We start from the raw sequence: 18,121 nt of genomic DNA on the forward strand, positions 1-18,121 counted from the left end.
ATTTTTTTTAAGTATTCACAAAAAACCCAGTGTAGATGGCAATTTCTTTTACATCATAGATCTATTTTCCTACTGTATATTTATCGTATGATCATATCATATGAAATGAAGTATTTCGAATCATTCAAGATTTACAGCAATGGCAATCGACAGATACTTCAAATGCTTCTAATTTGGTTGCGTACTTTTTAAAAAAGTGGTTAAGAAATAAAAAACACCTGAAAATATGCATCTTAGCCTTTAAATGGCATCTAAACCTTAGAGGTCAAATATTATACCCAATATTTAGAAAAGTAATTGCAAAAGGAAGACTAGTGCAACCACAGCATAATGTAACCATGTAACCATGGGCATATGATAACCCTAAATAGCAACTTAACAGCAGAGCCACGAGTTAGAATTACAACAGTTCTTAGATATTGAAAAGAAGGTGCAGTGAGCCAACTCTTAAGCTGGCCCACAATAATCCCCGCCTCCTGGTATTCACAATCTATGACCAAGATGGCAGGCCAACTGCCGCCATCTTGGTCATAGACTAATTTACCTGGACTGAAATGATCACTCCCACGGAGCTGGCAGGACCTGTGATTTACTTCTAACAAACCGCATGTGGCCCAGGTGAGGGGCTATCACTTCCCTGATTAGATTACCAAAGGTGGTGGCTTCCATCTTGCTAGCAACCTCTCTCTCTTGCCGGCTTTGATGAAGCAAGCTGTCCCGCAGGAGAGGTGCCTGGGGCTGGAAATGGAGAGCAGCCTTTAACCGACACTGCCAGAGGAACTGAATCCTGCAAACAACCACGTGAGTTTAAGCTTGGAAGTGGATCCTAAGCCTGGGAGATGCCTGTGGCCCAGACTGATGACACATAGCCTACAGCCTTTAAGAGACGCTGAGTGGAAGACTCAGCCAAGCCTCGCCTTCATGCCTGACTAGAGACGGTAAGATCACAGAGTGCGTTACCATAAGCCACTAAGTCTGGGGGTAATTTGTTACACAGCAATAAAAACCTAAGACAGAAGGGTAATTGCTTTGCATTTTTATTATGCTGGTGAGCCGGGGCTTAACATCCGTTAGTACTGTTTAATGGAATCAACATACAAATTGTTATACCGGGAATTGTTTTCGGTTAAGACTACGTTTTTCAGACTTTGCCAAAATAAGCCTTCCGCCTTGGGGTTGTCGGGCCATTGAAGGATGGAGCTCTTGCAGATCCTCTGCCGCAGCCTCAAATACTGAGAATGCTGTAACACGGGCTCCAGCAGAATAAATACGATCACATCCATGTTCTCTTCCATGAGCCGCTGCAAGGCCAAGTAGAATGCTGTTTTGAAGTTCCAGTTTTGGGCATATTCTTTGGTTAAGACGAATATAGTTTTCTTGCTTTGGTTTATGCTCTGCATGAGGTTATCGATGATGGCTAATCCGGGGTCCCAATCCCTCTCCTCTAAACACAGGAGCACATTTTTCCCTTCGCTCTCCTCTAGGTGGAAACGCAGCTCATTTATCACCCAGTCTGTAACCGACGCATCTTTGGTGTCATAAGAAACATAGGCATCATAGAAAGTTTGGGACGTGGAAAGAGACCTGTAGCCTTTTACCTTAGCTAGACAAACGTGGTAGATAAACCAAACATCCCAGTAAAACCAGTGGTGACCCAAGGCAGCCAACATCACGGTAATGGTGATTAAGGACGTGAAGAAACACAGCACTGCCGCGATGGTATCTGAAATACAGGTTGTTAGCTCCAGACTCATGATGCTCTTCCCTTTCTGATCCCCAGGACTAGAGCAGATCACATCCGTCAGCCGAGGGATGGTGACATCCAGATTTTCATCCATCCATCTTCGAAAATCTCCAATGTCACAGGTACAGTCAAAAGGGTTTCTATCTAGTTTCAAAATGGTTAAACTGGTGTTGGTCTTCGTTTGAAGCGTGGACTTGTTGATCATCTTCAGCAGGTTGGAACTCAAATCGAGGTGGATCAGACTGCTGGCTTCGGAAAGAAAGTTGGAGGGCAGGTGCGAAATCCTGTTTCGACGTAGTAGCAGCGTCCTCAGGGAAGGCGTGAATTTGGAGAGGCTATTAGTTAAAGAGGATAGCCTGTTTCCACTCAAGTCCAGCAAGTGGAGATGTGGAAAGTGTTGGAGTAATGTCCAGTTAAAGAAATTTAACATGTTATTATTTATGTATAGTTGGGTGAGACTCTGGGGCAAGTTCAGGAAAGCTTCATTTGGGATGAGATGAAGGTTATTCAAGGACAAATCGAGCCGTGTCAGGTTCCTGAGACTTGTAAAAATTTTCCAGTACTTGTCACCTTCAGCATTCCACAAAATGTCAAGGTGGTTTCCTCTGAAAACTAATTCTTCTAGGGACATGCTTCTCAGGTCTTGCTCTGTTAAAGTATAAATGCCATTGTGGCTCAAGTTTAAAACTTTCAGTTGTGTTAAATTTTGAATAAATCCCAGGCGGTGCGTCACCCCTGCTATTCGGAAGTAGTGTGCATTGTAGCTGAGATCTAGAACTTCTAACTCGGGTAGATCACTGAGAGCATTGTCATCATCAAAGTCTAATCTATTGTTGGTCAGATCCAAATATTTGATATGCGGCACAGCTGAAAATTCAGTTCCATTTAACACTTGACCATTGCCATTTGAAGACAGATTTAAGCAGGCAATGTCATGAAAAGCTTCAAACTGCTCTCGCCCAATGAAGAAAATACTGTTCAGACTTAAATCTAAGGCTTTGCCATAAACTGTGCATTGCGGCTTTATTAAAGGATGGGTATTATGATAAAAATTTGAATGTGGGTCAAACTCAAATTCTGCTGAGCGTGGCTTAAGGACATGACTTGGAGGGGAGTAACCATTTTCGTCATTTTGCTGGATATCATTTACCAAGGGTGATATTCGGTTTTCTGACAGGTAAATGATCGTCAGATTGGGGAAATCTTGGAAGAGGGTAAAATTAATTTGCTTAATAAAGTTGATGCCCAAGTTGATAGTCCTTAGATGTGGGAGACCCTTCAGGGGATGGAAGTTTTTTGCTGTAAGTTCCTGGAACACGTAACCTCTTAAGTGCAGCGCCTGGAGCAGCTTAAGATTAGAGAAGTTTTGGGAAATATTAATATATTTTGGATATTTTGCCATTTTGTAGTTAAAAGATAAGTCAAGTATTTCCAAGGAGGGCAGTTTCGTTAAAAATTCCCCAGAGGCTATTTCATCCACTAAGTAATTGAATTCCAAGTGCAGAACCTTCAGGTTGGGCATGTTCTCAAACCACGTTACGGGAATCTTCCGGAGAGAAGTGCTAGAGAGGTTTAGGTAGCGAAGTTCCGTCAGGTTTTGAAAAGCAAGAGGATGGATCTGAATTGAAGAGCCTCCTTCACAAGGTGTACAGGGAAATGGGGCGTTGAAACACCTCGGGCAGTTCCCACTTAAATCTAGGACTGTTAACTTTCTCAATCCCTTGAAATCTTCCTGACTGATGATTTTAATCTTGGCATTGCTGAGATAAAGTTCTCTTAGGGAGTCTGGCAGCTTAGGTGGCACATGGACAAGCTTATTAAAAGACAGGGACAGCACCTGCAAATTTGTAAGACTTTCAAACGTTCCGTCTTCTATGTCAAAAGTTTTATTAACACAATTATTGCCGAAATAGCAGTTCCAGCTCAAGTAGAGCCTTTCCAGATTGGTAAGGCCAGAAGTGTTCTTTTTAGTTACCCAAATTATGTTGTTTTTAATGAGACTAAGTTCCTTCAAAGACCCTGGCAAGCCACCAGGTACTTGGTATAACTGGTTGTCTTCAAGCAGTAACTGGTTTAAGTTTTGTAGGTTGAGGAACGCCCCATCTGTGATATTCATGCCTTTTTCGTTTGTATCAGGGTTTTCATTCAGGTGCTGTGGATTGCCATTGTGGTTTAGATTTATTTTAGTAAGATTCTGCAGCCCTTGAAATGATTCATTTGTTATGTGTGTAATGTAATTATCAGAGAGGTCTAGTGCTGTCACATACTTGCCCACGGTTTGGGGAACTTCTCTCAGTCGACGGCTGTTGCATTCTGCAATCACAGAGCCATTTTGTCTTTTCTCGTCACAAGGATAGCTTCTAGAATAATTTGCTTTGCTGAAGAACTCACAGGAATCAGAGATGAGCAGGAAGAGGCAGGTCAGAAACAAAGATGGGAGGGTCATGTTTTCCTAAGGAAAATCAAAAGTGGAGGCACAAGGTTAGAGTAACAGGGTTTACCAGGTAATTCATGACAAAAATAACAGCGCTTCATGACACTGCACATGTATTTTGAAGTATGAATTCTCTTAGCAATTAAACAAATTGTGTGAAGTTAGGTTCAGAACAATTTTAATTTTTATTAATTTTTTTGTCTTTTTCAAATTTGTATTTAAATTGTAGTTAGTTAACATATGTTGCGATATTGGTTTTGGGAGTAGAATTTGGTAATTCATCATTTACACACAATACCCACTGCAAGGTTTGGAACAATTTTAATTTGTCAGCGCATTCAGCTTCATGGTGCTCAAAGAAGCCTGGGAAGCTTTTGCAGAGGCCTTCATTGAGATGCCTCATCACCGTAACGGGTCTGATGCGGGCCTGTGGCTATGGTTCATGCTAGATCTGGAACCCGGCAAGCTATACATTCATAGCTTCGACCTATTAGCAGAACTCGCAATGAAAGTTGGCCCATCCCAAGGAGAGTTCAGGTCCACCTTTCATTATGGTATCATCTGAGATCTCCAAGCTAGAGTCACCTCTACCTTATCGATATAGCCATTGCTTGGCACAACCATATCTCTTATTGGCCTTCCCCACAGATGTTTGTTACCTCTCTAGTGGTACGTATCCGGATCTATTCTCTCCTCCTCTATCAACAGACACCTTCTGTTGATAATGATAACAAAGTATCAGGGAGTGTGCCAACCATAAACATTTTGTCACCCACATTAATGCCCAGAGCAACACAGTGAGATAGGTTCTATGTTATCCGCATTTTATCTTTGATATTCAATTTATCCACTCAAGACCCTTCAGTGGCTTTCGGAAGGATGATACGTCGTAGAGCTGGATTCCAGTCATTCTGATTCCAACAGTAGCCATGATGCTACACAACCTCACTTTGAAGTCTTTGTGTCAGAACAGCACCTCAGACGGCACTCAAAAAAATCTTGCGGATGGGGCGCCTGGGTGGCTCAGTGGGTTAAAGCCTCTGCCTTCGGCTCAGGTCATGATCCCAGGGTCCTGGGATCGAGCCCCATATCAGGCTCTCTGTTTCTCAGGGAGCCTGCTTCCTCCTCTCTCTCTGCCTGCCTCTGCCTTCTTGTGATCTCTGTCTGTCGAATAAATAAATAAAATCTTAAAAAAAAAAAATCTTGCGGAATGGCTACCAGTATTCCTATGTCCCTTATCATAGGAACGTTGGCATTAATAGCTATTCTTTGGCTGATGTTGTAAACTTCTGTAGGGAAGACATGACGTCTTATCTTTTCAAGCAACCTCTGTAACTCAGTAGAGCGCCTCAGTTTCTGCAGCTCCCTCTTAACAGACGGCTGGATGTAGTAGCTTTGGTAGCTGTACGATGCAATAAACACATTAACGTGATTGCGAGATGAGGGCTGTGGTCAGAAGAACTCTCCAAATCTTACTTCACCGAGTCTCAAGACCAACCTTCACGAAATCGTGTTTTTCACTAGAGCCGAACTCCTGTCCTTCTTGTGAGCTAAGCCAGGCAAGTGCCTCCTTTTTAAGTTCTTCTAAAGTTGAGGGTTAATGAACTAACAGTCCCTGTCATACCCTTAGTATGCGGATAGTGATTATGCTGAGGGTCTAGGATCACCGCCAGTTCACAGCAGTCGAGGAAGAGCCAGCTGCTGCTGAGATGAAAACTCAGGTGAAACAGAACTCCCAGGCATTTTCAGTTACTTTCAGTCATTTTCAAGTACAGCACTATCTAGGTGCTGCTGCCTGATGTCTTCCTTCCACAGAAAGCAAGCCCCACTTTACCTGGTTTGGTAGGCAGAATTTCCAGAGGGCCCCTCTGCCCTTTGCTCCCTCGTACTACTCTGTCATCGTGCTAGGTCATGTGACAAAAGGGAGATTATCTAGATGGGCCTCATTCTGTTGTATGAGCCTTTAAAAGCAGAGAGCTTTCTCTGGCTGGCAGCAGAAAGGAGAATCAGAGAGGTTGGAAGCAGGAGAATAATTTGACTCGCTCTTGCTGACTTAAAGGTGGAGGGGGCCACTGGCGAGGAAGGTGGCAGGCCACCTTCAGAAGCGGAGTGGTGCTCTGCTGACAGCTGGCAAGGGAACACCCCGTCCCCCATCCTACAACCACGAAAAACTCAAATTGCCTGGCAACCTGAATGAACTTGGGAATGGATCCTTACTCAGAGCCTGGAGTGAAGAGTTCGGCTTGGCCAATGTATCAATTTTAGCCTTATGCAATCAAGAGCAGAGAACCCCGGCAAGCCCACCTGGACTCTGACCTATAGAAATTTGAGCTGACAAATGGGTATTATTTGAAGCTTCTTGTAATATTAATCCGATGTGTTAAATTTGAGTTTGTGATCTTGCAGTGGAGATGTCCAGTAGGCTGTTACATATATGCCCCTTTGGCTCAGAGGAGAGTGCTCACAGAGGGATGGCCTTGGGGGTCGTGGCAAGGACAGCCTGAGGTATGAATCAGATCATGCAGGGTAGTGGATGCCATAAAGGACATTCCATACTTCAGTTCTATCAACAACGGTTTCCACATCTTTTTTTCTGGTAAATTTATGATTTCATTTTCCTACACTGAAATATCTTATCCCACTGGGATTGTTTTGGCATAAAACATGAGGTGCAGACCCACATTATTTTTTTCTAAATGGAGATCTGCTTGCCCCAACGTCATTCACATATTTATTTTTACTGAAATACGGTTGACACACAATGTTACATTAGTTTTAGCCATATGACATAGTGATTCGACAAGTCCATACATTATGCTGTGTTCCCTGCAAGTGTAGCTCCCATCTGCCATGGTACCACACTATCACAGTACCTCTGACTACATTCACTATGCTGTACCTTTCATCCCTGTGATTTGTTCATTCTGTAACTGGAAACTTGTACCTCCCACTCCCCTTTGCCCATTTTGCTTATCCCCCCCCCACCCTCTCCTCTGGGAACTACTAGTGTGTTCTCTGTGTTTATGGGTCTGTTTATTTGTTCATTTGTCTTTTAGATCTCACATATAAATGAAACCATACGGTATTTCTCTTTGACTCGTTTCATTTAGCATAATACCCTCTTGGTCCATCCATGTCACAAATGGCAAGATACCATTCTTCTTTATAGCTGTGGGTATAGACGCCATCTTCTTTATCTATTCATCTGTCGATGGACATTTAGGTTGCTTCCATATCTCAGCTATTGTAAATAATGCTGTAATGAACATAGAAGAGAGAGAGAGAGAGAGTGTGTGTGTGTGTGTGTGTGTGTGTGTGTGTGTGTGTGTGTGTGTTTGAATCCGTGTTTTCATTTTCTTTGGGTTAATAACCAGTAGTGAAATTACCACATCATGTAGTATTTCTAGTTTTTATTTTTTGAGGAAACTCTAGATTGTTTCTCACAGTGGTTGCACCAACACCAATTTACAGCCCCACCAAGAGGGCATGAGTGTTCTCTTTTCTGCACATCCCATCAACATGGTTTTTGTTTTTGATGTGTGTTTTATTTAGCCATTGTGACGGGTGTGAGGTGAGCTCTCATGGCGGTTGTGATTAGCATGTCCCTGATGATGAGTGATGTGGAGCATCTTTTCATGTGTCTGTTGGCCATCTGGATGTCTTCTTTGGAAAAATGTCTATTCAGGTCCTCTTAATCAGGCTATTTTCTTGGTGTTGAGTTGTATAAGTTCTTTATGTATTTTGACTATCAACCCTTTATCAGACATATCACTGCAAATATCTTCTCCCATGCAGTGGGTTGCTTTTCTGTTTTGATGATGTGCAAACATCACTTGTTGAATAATTTTTTGCTTCCCAACTTTAGGCTCTCTGCTTCATCAATCTGTTCATCATTCGCATGCTGGCACCACATGTTTTAATTATTACAGTTTGGGGGGATGTTAGTATCTGATAGACCAAGTCCTGCTCATTGCTCTCCTTTTGTGGATGGATTACTTGTATTTTACCTTCTAACAGGTCTTTGCTGCTATAAATTAAGACTACTGATTCCCATATATTAATTTTATACCAAATCACTATTCTAAATTTCTCTGGTTATTTAGAATAGTTGTTTCTCCATGTGATATTCTTGGGTAAGCAATTAAACCACCTGCAAATAGTGATTATCTCCCTAATACCATTTATGTAGTCCAATTTATTTTTATTGTCTAATTGCATTGCCTAGTTACTCCAGAACAATGAAAAAATAGATCAGAGGCCCAAAAAAAGCAGAGACTGGTCAGTGCAACCACATGCAAATTAAAATTATGCCTTACAAGGCGTCTGGGTGGCTCAGTGGGTTAAAATTATGCCTTACCAAAGAACATGGCAAACGATGCCAAAAGTGAAACAATAAATTAGGAAAAACTATTTGTAGTCCTTATCACAGATAAGGGAGTAAGAGATTTGACACGTAAAGACATTTTACGGATAAGTGGGAAGATAACCCAACAGAAAAATGGACAAAGACATATTAAAAGGCAGCTCAAAGGAAAAGGAAATACATATAGCTTTTAAACATAGGAAAAGATATTAACTTCACTCAAAAAATTACACAGAGATACCATTATTTTTACCAATTCTACTGTGTAGGTGAGGACATGGAGAAACAGGTGCTGTCGTATTTTGCTGGCAGAAATCTAAATTAATGTCCCCTCTAAGACAGTAAGAAATTCTTAACATTTATCAGAATTGGAGACATAGGGGCACCTGGGTGGCTCAGTCAGTTAGGCCTCTGCCTTCAGCTCAGGTCATGATCCAGGGTTCTGGGATGGAGTCCCCCATCATGCTCCCTGCTTGGCGGGGAGTCTGTTTTTCCCTCTCCCTCTGCCCCTCTGCCTGCTTGTGCGCATGCGTGCTCTCTCTCTAATAAATAAATAAAATCTTTAAAAAAAATTGGAGACATAGACTCGGCAATTCCTAGAAATAGATCCTAAAGATAGACCCTCACATACACAAAGGACTACACCTAAGGATGTTCAACGTAAGGCTGTTAGCAATAGCAAAAGATCGGAAATCGTTCGAATACCTTTGAGTGGTGGCCATACAGGGGAATACTGTGCAGCAATTCAAAAGCTCTATAGCCATTTACTCATTTGTTCAAAACTATTTATTAAGCATATACTTTACTTCAGGAATTACTTCCAAGCTGGGAATACAGCAAGGAACCAAATTGATTAAAATGCCAGCCCATTTGGAGCTTACCCTACAGGACAGTAGGTTAGATGGTGGAAATCACTATGGAGAAAAATAAAGACAGGGAAGAGGATGGTTATGTAGACTGTCCCTCAACTGGGATTTGACTGTTGTTTCTCTCATGATGAAACTGGGGTAATAGGTCTTAGGCAGGAAGACCACAAAAGTCAAGAGCCTTTGCAGCCCCATCACACCAAGGGCACAGAGTAGCAAGGTGACTCACTGTATGTGGCCCGTGATCACCTGGCTGAGGTAGTGCTTATTAATTTCCTGCTCTTGTTTTTTAATTATCCATTAATAAAACATTCCAAATGAATGTTTAAAAAGGCCCAGGAGGAACAGAAGGCCAGGTAAGGCCAGATCGGAGACTCTTCCCTTAGCGTGATGAACAGCTCTGTTGGTAGGAGAAGCATTTTTAGGTGGTTACTTGGGCAGGTCCAGAGGACAGAGCTGTCCTGTGTGGCCTCAAGTTAAGGCCTCCGCGTCTCATCTCAGAGGCAAGGTTCTCTCCTACAACAAGGAACAAGTGAGTGGAAAGGCTTCCAGGGGGCGCTAGAGACCAGGAGGAGAACTTGCTAAATTTCATTGTTTTTTTGTTTGTTTTGTTTTGTGTTTTTTTTCAGGGTGAAAATGGCCTCCCAGAGTCTGGGAGAGTCTGAAGCAACTTAAAGTAAATGTCGGGCCATGGACGGGATCAGCATATTCTGCCCATTTGTGAGTGAGGAGCTTGCGGTTCCTAACTCCACTCTGCCAAGGGTCCTGACATAAGGAGGTGACTTGATGGAGTGCCACATGACCTCGGTTTGAAGAGAAATACATGGCCGGGCAGGGTGGGAAGCAGTGAGCTGGCAGCTAGCCAAGGACTCAAGGAGAAAACCTGGAGCTGCCAAGCCTCTCCATCTGCCTCAGGACCTCATGGTGGTGAATGGCTATAAAGGCCCCGTCATCTTCCCAAGTGCCAGGCTGAGACTAGCTCAATGGTCCGACTGGAGCCAAGGAGAGAGGGGGGAGCCCCTGACAGCCCCGCAGGAGCTGCGCCTCCCTGGCCGAGACCCTCCTCTTGGCCTCCCCCAGGCCTCTGGCTACTAGGAGTCCAGGCTCCGGAAGCACCTCAAGGGCCACCAAGGAGAATTATGTTCACAAGTGTCACCAACGAGTCAAAACCATGGAGTCTGGCAGAAGAGAAATGGCAACTATGCAAATAAAATAGAGAAATGGCCACTCTGGGAATCAGATAAAGGAGGGAAAGGGGCGATTGTGCAAGTAAGACAGAAAGTGCAACTCTGCAAATAAAACCGAACCTGAGACAGAGAGAAGAAAGGACACTTACTTCTGCCACCTGTCCCCCTCCCCCTGGCAGGTCTGGAACCCCCTAAAGTGCGAGTCAAGGATGAGGTATAACAGCTTAAAATCTCTGATGCACTCAATAGTCAACATGTTACATAAACACAGAATCCAACCCCGCTCTCGCGAGGCCCCACGTCACTTGCCTCCCTTTGATCGTGGCTCCGGTGCCAATAAAACTATTCACCGAAAACAGGCAACTAGCCCGCAGGCCAGTTTGATTGTTTTTTCTAACAGAACATTAAAATATTGTTCATCTTAATTACGGGGCAAATTTGGGGCATCCTCCCTTCCTTAAATTTTGCCCCAAATGAGTGCCTCGACTCTCCTCACCCTGGGCTCAGCCTTGCACCGGGGAAAATATCCGCGATCACTCTGGCACACTCTGACCGAAAGCGACTCACGGCCATTCCTTTTGGGCAGAGAGACTCATCTGTTGGGAAGTCCTGTAAAATGAAGCTTCTCATCACTTATATGGACCCCGTTCCCCACCCCCACCCCCACCCTCCTCGCCTTGCGTAATAGAGAGTACCTGTCCCCTGAGCAATTCACCTAGCATGACAGAAATCAACAGAAACAGAAAAAAAAAAAATTCAGAAGCAGAGATGGATAGAATGAGGCCTCCGGCAACCAGGACAGTGGTTTAATACTTAGTCTCTTAAAGCAGGTCCTGTCCTGCACAGATTCTCGGTCTCCTCTCTGCAAGTTTGAAATCCTAAAAAATCCGAGCACCAGAGAACTTTGTTTTTTAGGAATTACTGGCCACCCAAACCGGACCTGAACTGACATAAGGCTACTATAATCTGTATTTAGCTAGTTAGCATGAGATTTCTCGTTTCATGGCAGAAATAGCCACGTGGGTGACTTGTACCTGTTGGAAGTGTTTTGTAACATATCATCTTGCTAAAATATGAATTCTAAACTCTCACGCCATACTGGCCCATGGGTTTCAGGTAAGGGATTGTAGATCAATACTCCTGTCTCCTAGGGGACCTTGGTTAAGCATCCGACTTCATTTCAGCCCAGGTCACGATCTCAGGGTTCTGAGATCGAGCCCCGTGTCAGGCTCTACACTCAGCATAGAGTCTCCTTGTCCCTCTTCCTCTGCTCCTCCCCCTGTGCGCTCTCACTTGCTCTTGCTCTAAAATAAATAAAGACCTTTAAAAAAATACTTCAGTCTCCTTCACTGGGGACATATTAGCAATTCTTGAATTTTCCTCAGCCTCTCTGGTAAATCAGAAAATAGAAGGTGGGGCCAAAACACTTCGGCCTTTGTGCGTTCCTTCGTCCATTAAGATTTAAAAAAAAAAAATAGTCAGAATTCTCTTTTACGACCACATTGGCATAAAGAGAAACACAATCCGGCCTGAATTATATGATTTTCCTGATTTTAAAGAAAATGAAAGCTTTCCTTAAAGTGTCACGGGCCCTAGGCCCTGTGGCTTCTAAGAACAGAAGAGCTCCCTAACGAGAAGCCGGCCCTGGTTGTCCACGGTGTCACTCCGGGGTTCAGATCAGGCGCAGGGGCACAAGGTGGGGAGACAGCCGCAGGCAGGGAGAGAAATATTGCAACGGGAGCAGCAAAGGTGGAGGGCGAGGGTCAGAAAAGGAGAATGTTGCAGGTTCAGTTGTAACCCCCCGAAAGACGAGCTGAACCTCTAACCTCTGTACCGGTGAGTTTGACCTGATTCGGAAGTAGGGTCCTTAGGCACGGAATCCAGTCAAAGCGAGGTCATGCCGAGTGAGGGTGCCCCCCAGTCCAGCGCCTGATGTCCTTAGAAGAAGAGGGAAGTTTGCAAGGAATGCCCAGGGCTGCTGGCCCCCACCAGGAGCCGAGAGAAGGACCTGGAACGTTTCCCTCAGAGCCACCAAGAAGGTGAGAGGATACAGTTCTGTTGTCTTGAGCCATCAAGTTTGTGGAGCCTGAGAATGGGCAGCGGGGACTGAGAGCGGCTGGTGGAACCCAGTGCCTGGACAAAGCCCAGCCGCCCGAGGAAGCCGTTGTTCAGACAGGCTGGTGAGCTCCCTGCCCAGAACGTTCCCTGAGGATGACTGGCTCTGCGTGGTCTGGATCTCTCACTGGGTGTTGCCTTGGAACACCCAGAAAAAGTCAGGACCCATTTCCTTAAAGAAAGCATATGAAACACACACACACATACACACCCCGCTAACTTCCCTCCCCGCCAAATAGCACCATTTCTAGCTACAGAGGAAGAGATTTTGCAACTGTTTTCCTATTTTCCATGCATGCTCTGTCCTTTGGTTGGGTCCATCGCTGACAACAGACCAGGTGTCACCTTTGGGTTAGGAAGGACCCAAACAGCACGAGAACAACTGACCCTAGTCCTACCTCACATCTGCCTTCTCCGCTTGGACACCAATGGACACCAAAACCACAATGACAGAAGACCAGGGAATTCTGAAGATGTGTTCAGAAAAGTCTGCCTTCGCTGAGGAAGCCGTGAGGGGCAACCCCCGGAACCCCTCCCGAGGGGGTGAGGGGCACCGGCAGGACAGAAACAGACGGTGCTGGGTGCAAAGGAAGTGCCCCCACTGGGCGATGCTAACCTCAATCCCGCATGTTTTGCTACACAATTTCACAATCTCAGGCAAAAATCATCTGGGGGTGGGGGGCAGGGGGCGGGGGCATGGGGGACAAACCTGCCTTCCTGAAATGAAACAGGTTTTTGTCTTTCTACATCCCCTTCCTAGGCTGCAAACTTTCTGCAACGAGCCTCCTTCCTTCTCCCTCTTTAAAGGCTTTCTTCGTCTCAGACCATCTCCTAAGCTGTACCCCCTTTCTCAGGATGGGTCCCACGGATAACCCAGGATAACACTAAAGAGTCAAGAGAACCTTCTGGTTCTAAAACATGGTCAGTTGAATTACTAAGCCTTTTGGGCGTGATGTGGTGTTCGACCAGACTTGAATTTTTGCCCAGTGGGACCTATTTATAATTTTTTATGGGTTCTGATTCACTTGCTGTTGAATCTGTTGCCCACGGAGACATTATGAAAGTAAATTAGTAAAGAAATGGTTGACAGGGTTTGTCAGCTTAGGTGAAATTTACAATTAATCAATAGATATTTTATCCTTCCCAAATCTGATGGATTTGCTAACGGCTTTGGGAGAGAAACCACTACCATGTTGAATCCGCATGTCAATGAAGAGATGGATCCCAATTTCCTGGCTTTTACGAGGATTAAATACAAAAACACATGACTTACACTGGTCCCAGGGTTTGCTTCCTGGCAAAGCACTCAAGTGCTCCCTACTGTATTTCGGGGAATTCAAATAGCATGATTGTCAGTATGGCAGGTGCTACTTTAAGACCCCATTTTACAGGGGTGCCTGGGTGGCTCAGTGGGTTAAGCCTCTGCCTTTGGCTCGGGTCATGGTCCCGGGGTCCTGGGATTGAGTGCAGAATCGGGATCTCTGCTCAGTGGGGAGCCTGCTTCCCCCACTCTCTGTGCCTGCCTCTCTGCTTACTTATGATCTCTGTCTGTCAAATAAATAAATAAAATCTTTAAAAAAAAGACCCCATTTTACAGATGGGGAACCTGAGGCCTGAAGAGGCTACTCAAATGGTAGGTGGCAGAGCTGCAGCTGAGCCTAGAGATCCCCGAGGAGTTGGCACTTTGGTAATTCTAGAAGCAAGCAGCTGTTTGGCAATGGTCTGGTTTGGACGGTCCACAGAGAACTCATAGCCACACCTGGAACGTTCAGGATTCAAATGCCGGAGGTGGTTGATAAGAGTTTCAAAAACAACAAATCCCTCAGCTCTGTTTAATAATGGGGCTGAAGTCAACACATTCCTTTGGAATGACAAGCCCCTCGGTGGACTCTGGAACTGACCCTAAGATGCCCTCACAAATAATCGCCAGCGGACTTGCAAAGACAAACCGTGAGTAACGCCATCCTCCCCTGCGCACATACCCTGATGTTGCTGAAGTGTGGGCTTTCCACAAGCCACATCCTGGGCTTTTCAGATGAGGCACACTCAGAGCCTTGACTTTGCTTTCTGAAATCCAACCAAGGGGCTAATGAGTGAGATCTGGGTCTTCCTGGAACCTTCTCACTCCCTACAAAAGCACTGTGCTCTTTAAGCAAATGACCGGAAGGCCCTGTGGGCCACTGTTCTAAGGCCGTGGCTCTTGGGCTCACCTTGAGAAAGCTGCAAGGTTGAGAAGCTATGAACAGACAGGCCCGGTCCCCAACATTCTGATTTCATCAGTCTGGGGGTTCCCCTGTGATTCTAATACGTGACCAAAGCTAACAACCTCTGCTCCGAGGTCAGGGGCCTGCGAGGTCCTTGACCTCTACCCATATCACCATTGGGAGGGAGGGAAGCAGGGCACGTTTCCAAGCTTAGTTTGAGTTTGTTATGATTCCATTTTCATTTCTTATAATACAATTATATTGGCTGTGGCTCGCATAGCAGCTTCACAGGCCAAGTAGAAATCGGATAACTTCAATCCCAGTTCCCCATGTGTCGGCGGCCCTGTTGGGCTGTTGTGGTCCGTGCACAAAGCATCATCAAACTGCGGTACGAACTTAATTCAAGACCTAAAATGGGCATCGCGTGGATTTCAAAATTAACTTCATTCAGCCATCGAAAAGAATGCAATCTTGCCTTTTGCAACCATGTGGATGGATGTAGACAGTATAACACTGAGCGAAATAAGTCAAAGACAAATACCGTGTGATCTCACTCATTTGTGGAACTGAAGAAACAAAACAGATGAGCAAAGGGGGTGAGGAAAGAGAGAGAGGCAAACCAACAAACAGACTCTTAACTCTAGAGAACACACTGATGGTCACCAGAGAGGAGGTGGGGGGGTGGATACAGGAAACAGGTGATGGGGATTAAGGAATGTGCTTGTGATGAGCACTGCGTTTTGTATGGAAGTGTTGAATCACCGTATTGTACCCCCGAAATTAATATTACAATATATGTTAACTAACCAGAAATTAAATTTAAAAATTTTTTTAAAGATTTTATTTACTTATTTGACAGAGAGACAGAGAGCACAAGAAGGGGGAACAGCAGGCAGAGGGAAAAGGAGAAGCAGGCTCTGCGCTGAGCAGGGAACCTGAAGCGGGGCTCGATCCCAAGACCCTGAGATCATGACCTGAGCTGAAGACAGAGGCTTAATCCACCGAGCCGCCCAGGTGCCCCGAAAATACATCACTTGTTCAAATTATAAATTTTGTTTTTCAGCCTGATCTTTCCCGACAGTAGCAATCACCGACCTCCTGACTACAGAATGCAATTGTAGAAACGGTAACAGGTTTACTTAAAAGTCCTGAACAAGAAAAGTAGCAACAAATATTGAACACGCCTTGGAGTATGCTAATTTCAGGCTTTGCAGAGGCCCTAGCAAGTGCCCGGAGCATGTGAGACGAGAATTTATCCTTCGTTTGTAGAGGTAGCGAAGGAAAAACACTTCCACCCCTCACTTTGCTTCCAACCGTTTGGTTCTAGAAGAGACTACTGTTTCTGGCAGGACCAGAGTGTAACAGTCAGCTCCTAACTTGGAATCTGCTTGTTGTCCTGTTCAAATCAGTCAGACCACTGTATTTGATTTTCAATGTCTAGTGCCCATCATTGAGAGGTGTTCTAATACTTGCTGGCCCCATTCATCCCTTTCTGTGTTTGCATCATTTGCCCCCAAGCCGCATTTTGGAGTCAATCAGAAATCATGCATTTCGTGGGAAAGCTTTGTTAAGAGAACAGAAGTGGCTTACCAGGCTCTGTTGTCCTAATTTCTCATCGGTCACCTGCAGCGCCAGGGAGGGCTACCCTCTGTCACTCGGTGTGCTCAGAGCAAAGAAACTGGCCAACTTCCTGAACTCAGCTCCTTTACCACCAGCAGAACCCGGCATGCAGTTTGCAGAAGTTTATGTGGGAAGAAGGGAACTTGTGATTTCTTAACTGTTGCCAAATCATTTCTTGACTCTGCTTTAAAATTTCAAAACTGAAATTCAGGGGCAGAACGTTATTTATAAAATGATTTAAATGAATGATACAAATAGAACACATATGGGGGGAGTTGTGGGTGTGCGTGGTAGGGGGAGGGGGAAGGCTACAAGGAGCCTCACCAAAATGTTAACATCAGTTTGCTCTGGAGAGTGGGATCAGGGGAAAAGGAGGGAGAGAAACTGGGACATTTCTTCGTTGACTTAGAAAACTTTGGTGTGAGGGGCGCCTGGGTGGCTCAGTGGGTTAAAGCCTCTGCTTTCTGCTCAGGTCATGATCCCAGGGTCCTGGGATCAAGCCCCACATCGGATTCTCTGCTCAGCAGGGAGCCTACTCCCCAACCCCCCTGCCTACTTGTGATCTCTGTCAAATAAATAAATAAAATCTTTAAAAAAAAAAAGAAAGAAAGAAAACTTCGGTGTGTTTTTATAAACTTCACCACACATTTGAATTCAGTTTAGGATTGCCCCAACTCATCTTTTGTTATATAAAGCAGAGAAATAACATTTGCATTCCTTCATCTGTGTTCAATGGCTCTCCAAAACAGCACAGAGCGAGGTGGGTGTGGGTCCCCCAGCAGGCTTGTGGTGCAGAGAGGGAGTCTCACCCCCAGTGTCCCTGCACCTCAGCCAGCACCTGGCCCTCGGTAGAAGCTCAGTAAACATCCAGCGGATGAGGGAATGGGTGACTGGAGGCGCACGAGCATTCACGAGGCAGGAAGTGTTAATTTCCTGATTGGGTCTGATGAGCGAACTGGATTCGAGGCTCTCAGAGCACCTCTGAAGGGTTAAGCACAGGAGTCAGCCAACTGCAGCACAAGGGCCAAATCCAGCCGGGGGAAGGGGGACGGGTGTGGGGGATGGGGGTGAAGAATAATTTTTACAAATAAACATTTGTAATCAATCTGATGCTAAGGAACGCTAACCTTGAACTCCAAATACACGAATGTGATTATCCCCAGAGAATGCCATCCTTGTCATTATTAGATCTATATTACAAAAAAGTGCACTCGATTACTATAGTTTGAATTTTATCAATTAAATAAGCATGAGATGTGTTTTTCTCTTATTATGTAAGTACCTACATCATGTCTTTAATGAGCCTCTTGGCCCACAGAGTCTAAAATATTTACTTCCTAGAGAACATTGGCTGACCCCTGGCCAAGAGATTCACTTGGAATGGGATAGGATGTGTTTCTTCTTGCCTGACATTGGGGACAGGGTGGGACCTGGGACATTTTTATGCACGCACGCGCACCCCCCTCCACACACATTGTATCATTACTGTTCCCAAGGGAACACACCCTGTGGCTTCATGGGCCCCCCAGAAGCCTTCATGATAGTGAGCTCAGAGATCTCATCTACCTGCTACCAGTCTCTTGGTTTC

The 18,121-nt window shown here is 44.9% G+C and overlaps 1 protein-coding gene across 2 annotated transcripts; it reads right to left on the minus strand.

Moving 5' to 3' along the window:
* Window positions 1–1,020: 1,020 nt before the first annotated feature.
* TLR8 (toll like receptor 8) lies at window positions 1,021–16,686 on the minus strand. 2 transcript variants are annotated; one of them, XM_047715444.1, is made up of 3 exons: window positions 16,504–16,686; window positions 4,838–4,893; window positions 1,021–4,196 (listed from the first exon to the last, which is right to left on the minus strand). In XM_047715444.1, the coding sequence occupies exon 3, from the start codon at window positions 4,188–4,190 to the stop codon at window positions 1,071–1,073; it is 3,120 nt and encodes a 1,039-aa protein (XP_047571400.1). In that variant the 5' UTR covers window positions 4,191–4,196; window positions 4,838–4,893; window positions 16,504–16,686; the 3' UTR covers window positions 1,021–1,070. The 2 variants fall into 2 exon arrangements, with proteins under 2 accessions (XP_047571400.1, XP_047571401.1); XM_047715445.1 differs by lacking the exon at window positions 4,838–4,893 and having other exon boundaries at window positions 16,504–16,675.
* Between the last annotated feature and the right edge of the window lie 1,435 nt (window positions 16,687–18,121).

The sequence above is a fragment of the Lutra lutra genome, chromosome X, assembly GCF_902655055.1.
Source record: "Lutra lutra chromosome X, mLutLut1.2, whole genome shotgun sequence".
Taxonomy (NCBI): Eukaryota; Metazoa; Chordata; class Mammalia; order Carnivora; family Mustelidae; genus Lutra; species Lutra lutra.

What these genes read in the sequence shown, in the direction of transcription:
- TLR8 (XM_047715444.1), bottom strand. Translation starts at nt 4,190, where the DNA reads ATGACCCTCCCATCTTTGTTTCTGACCTGCCTCTTCCTGCTCATCTCT.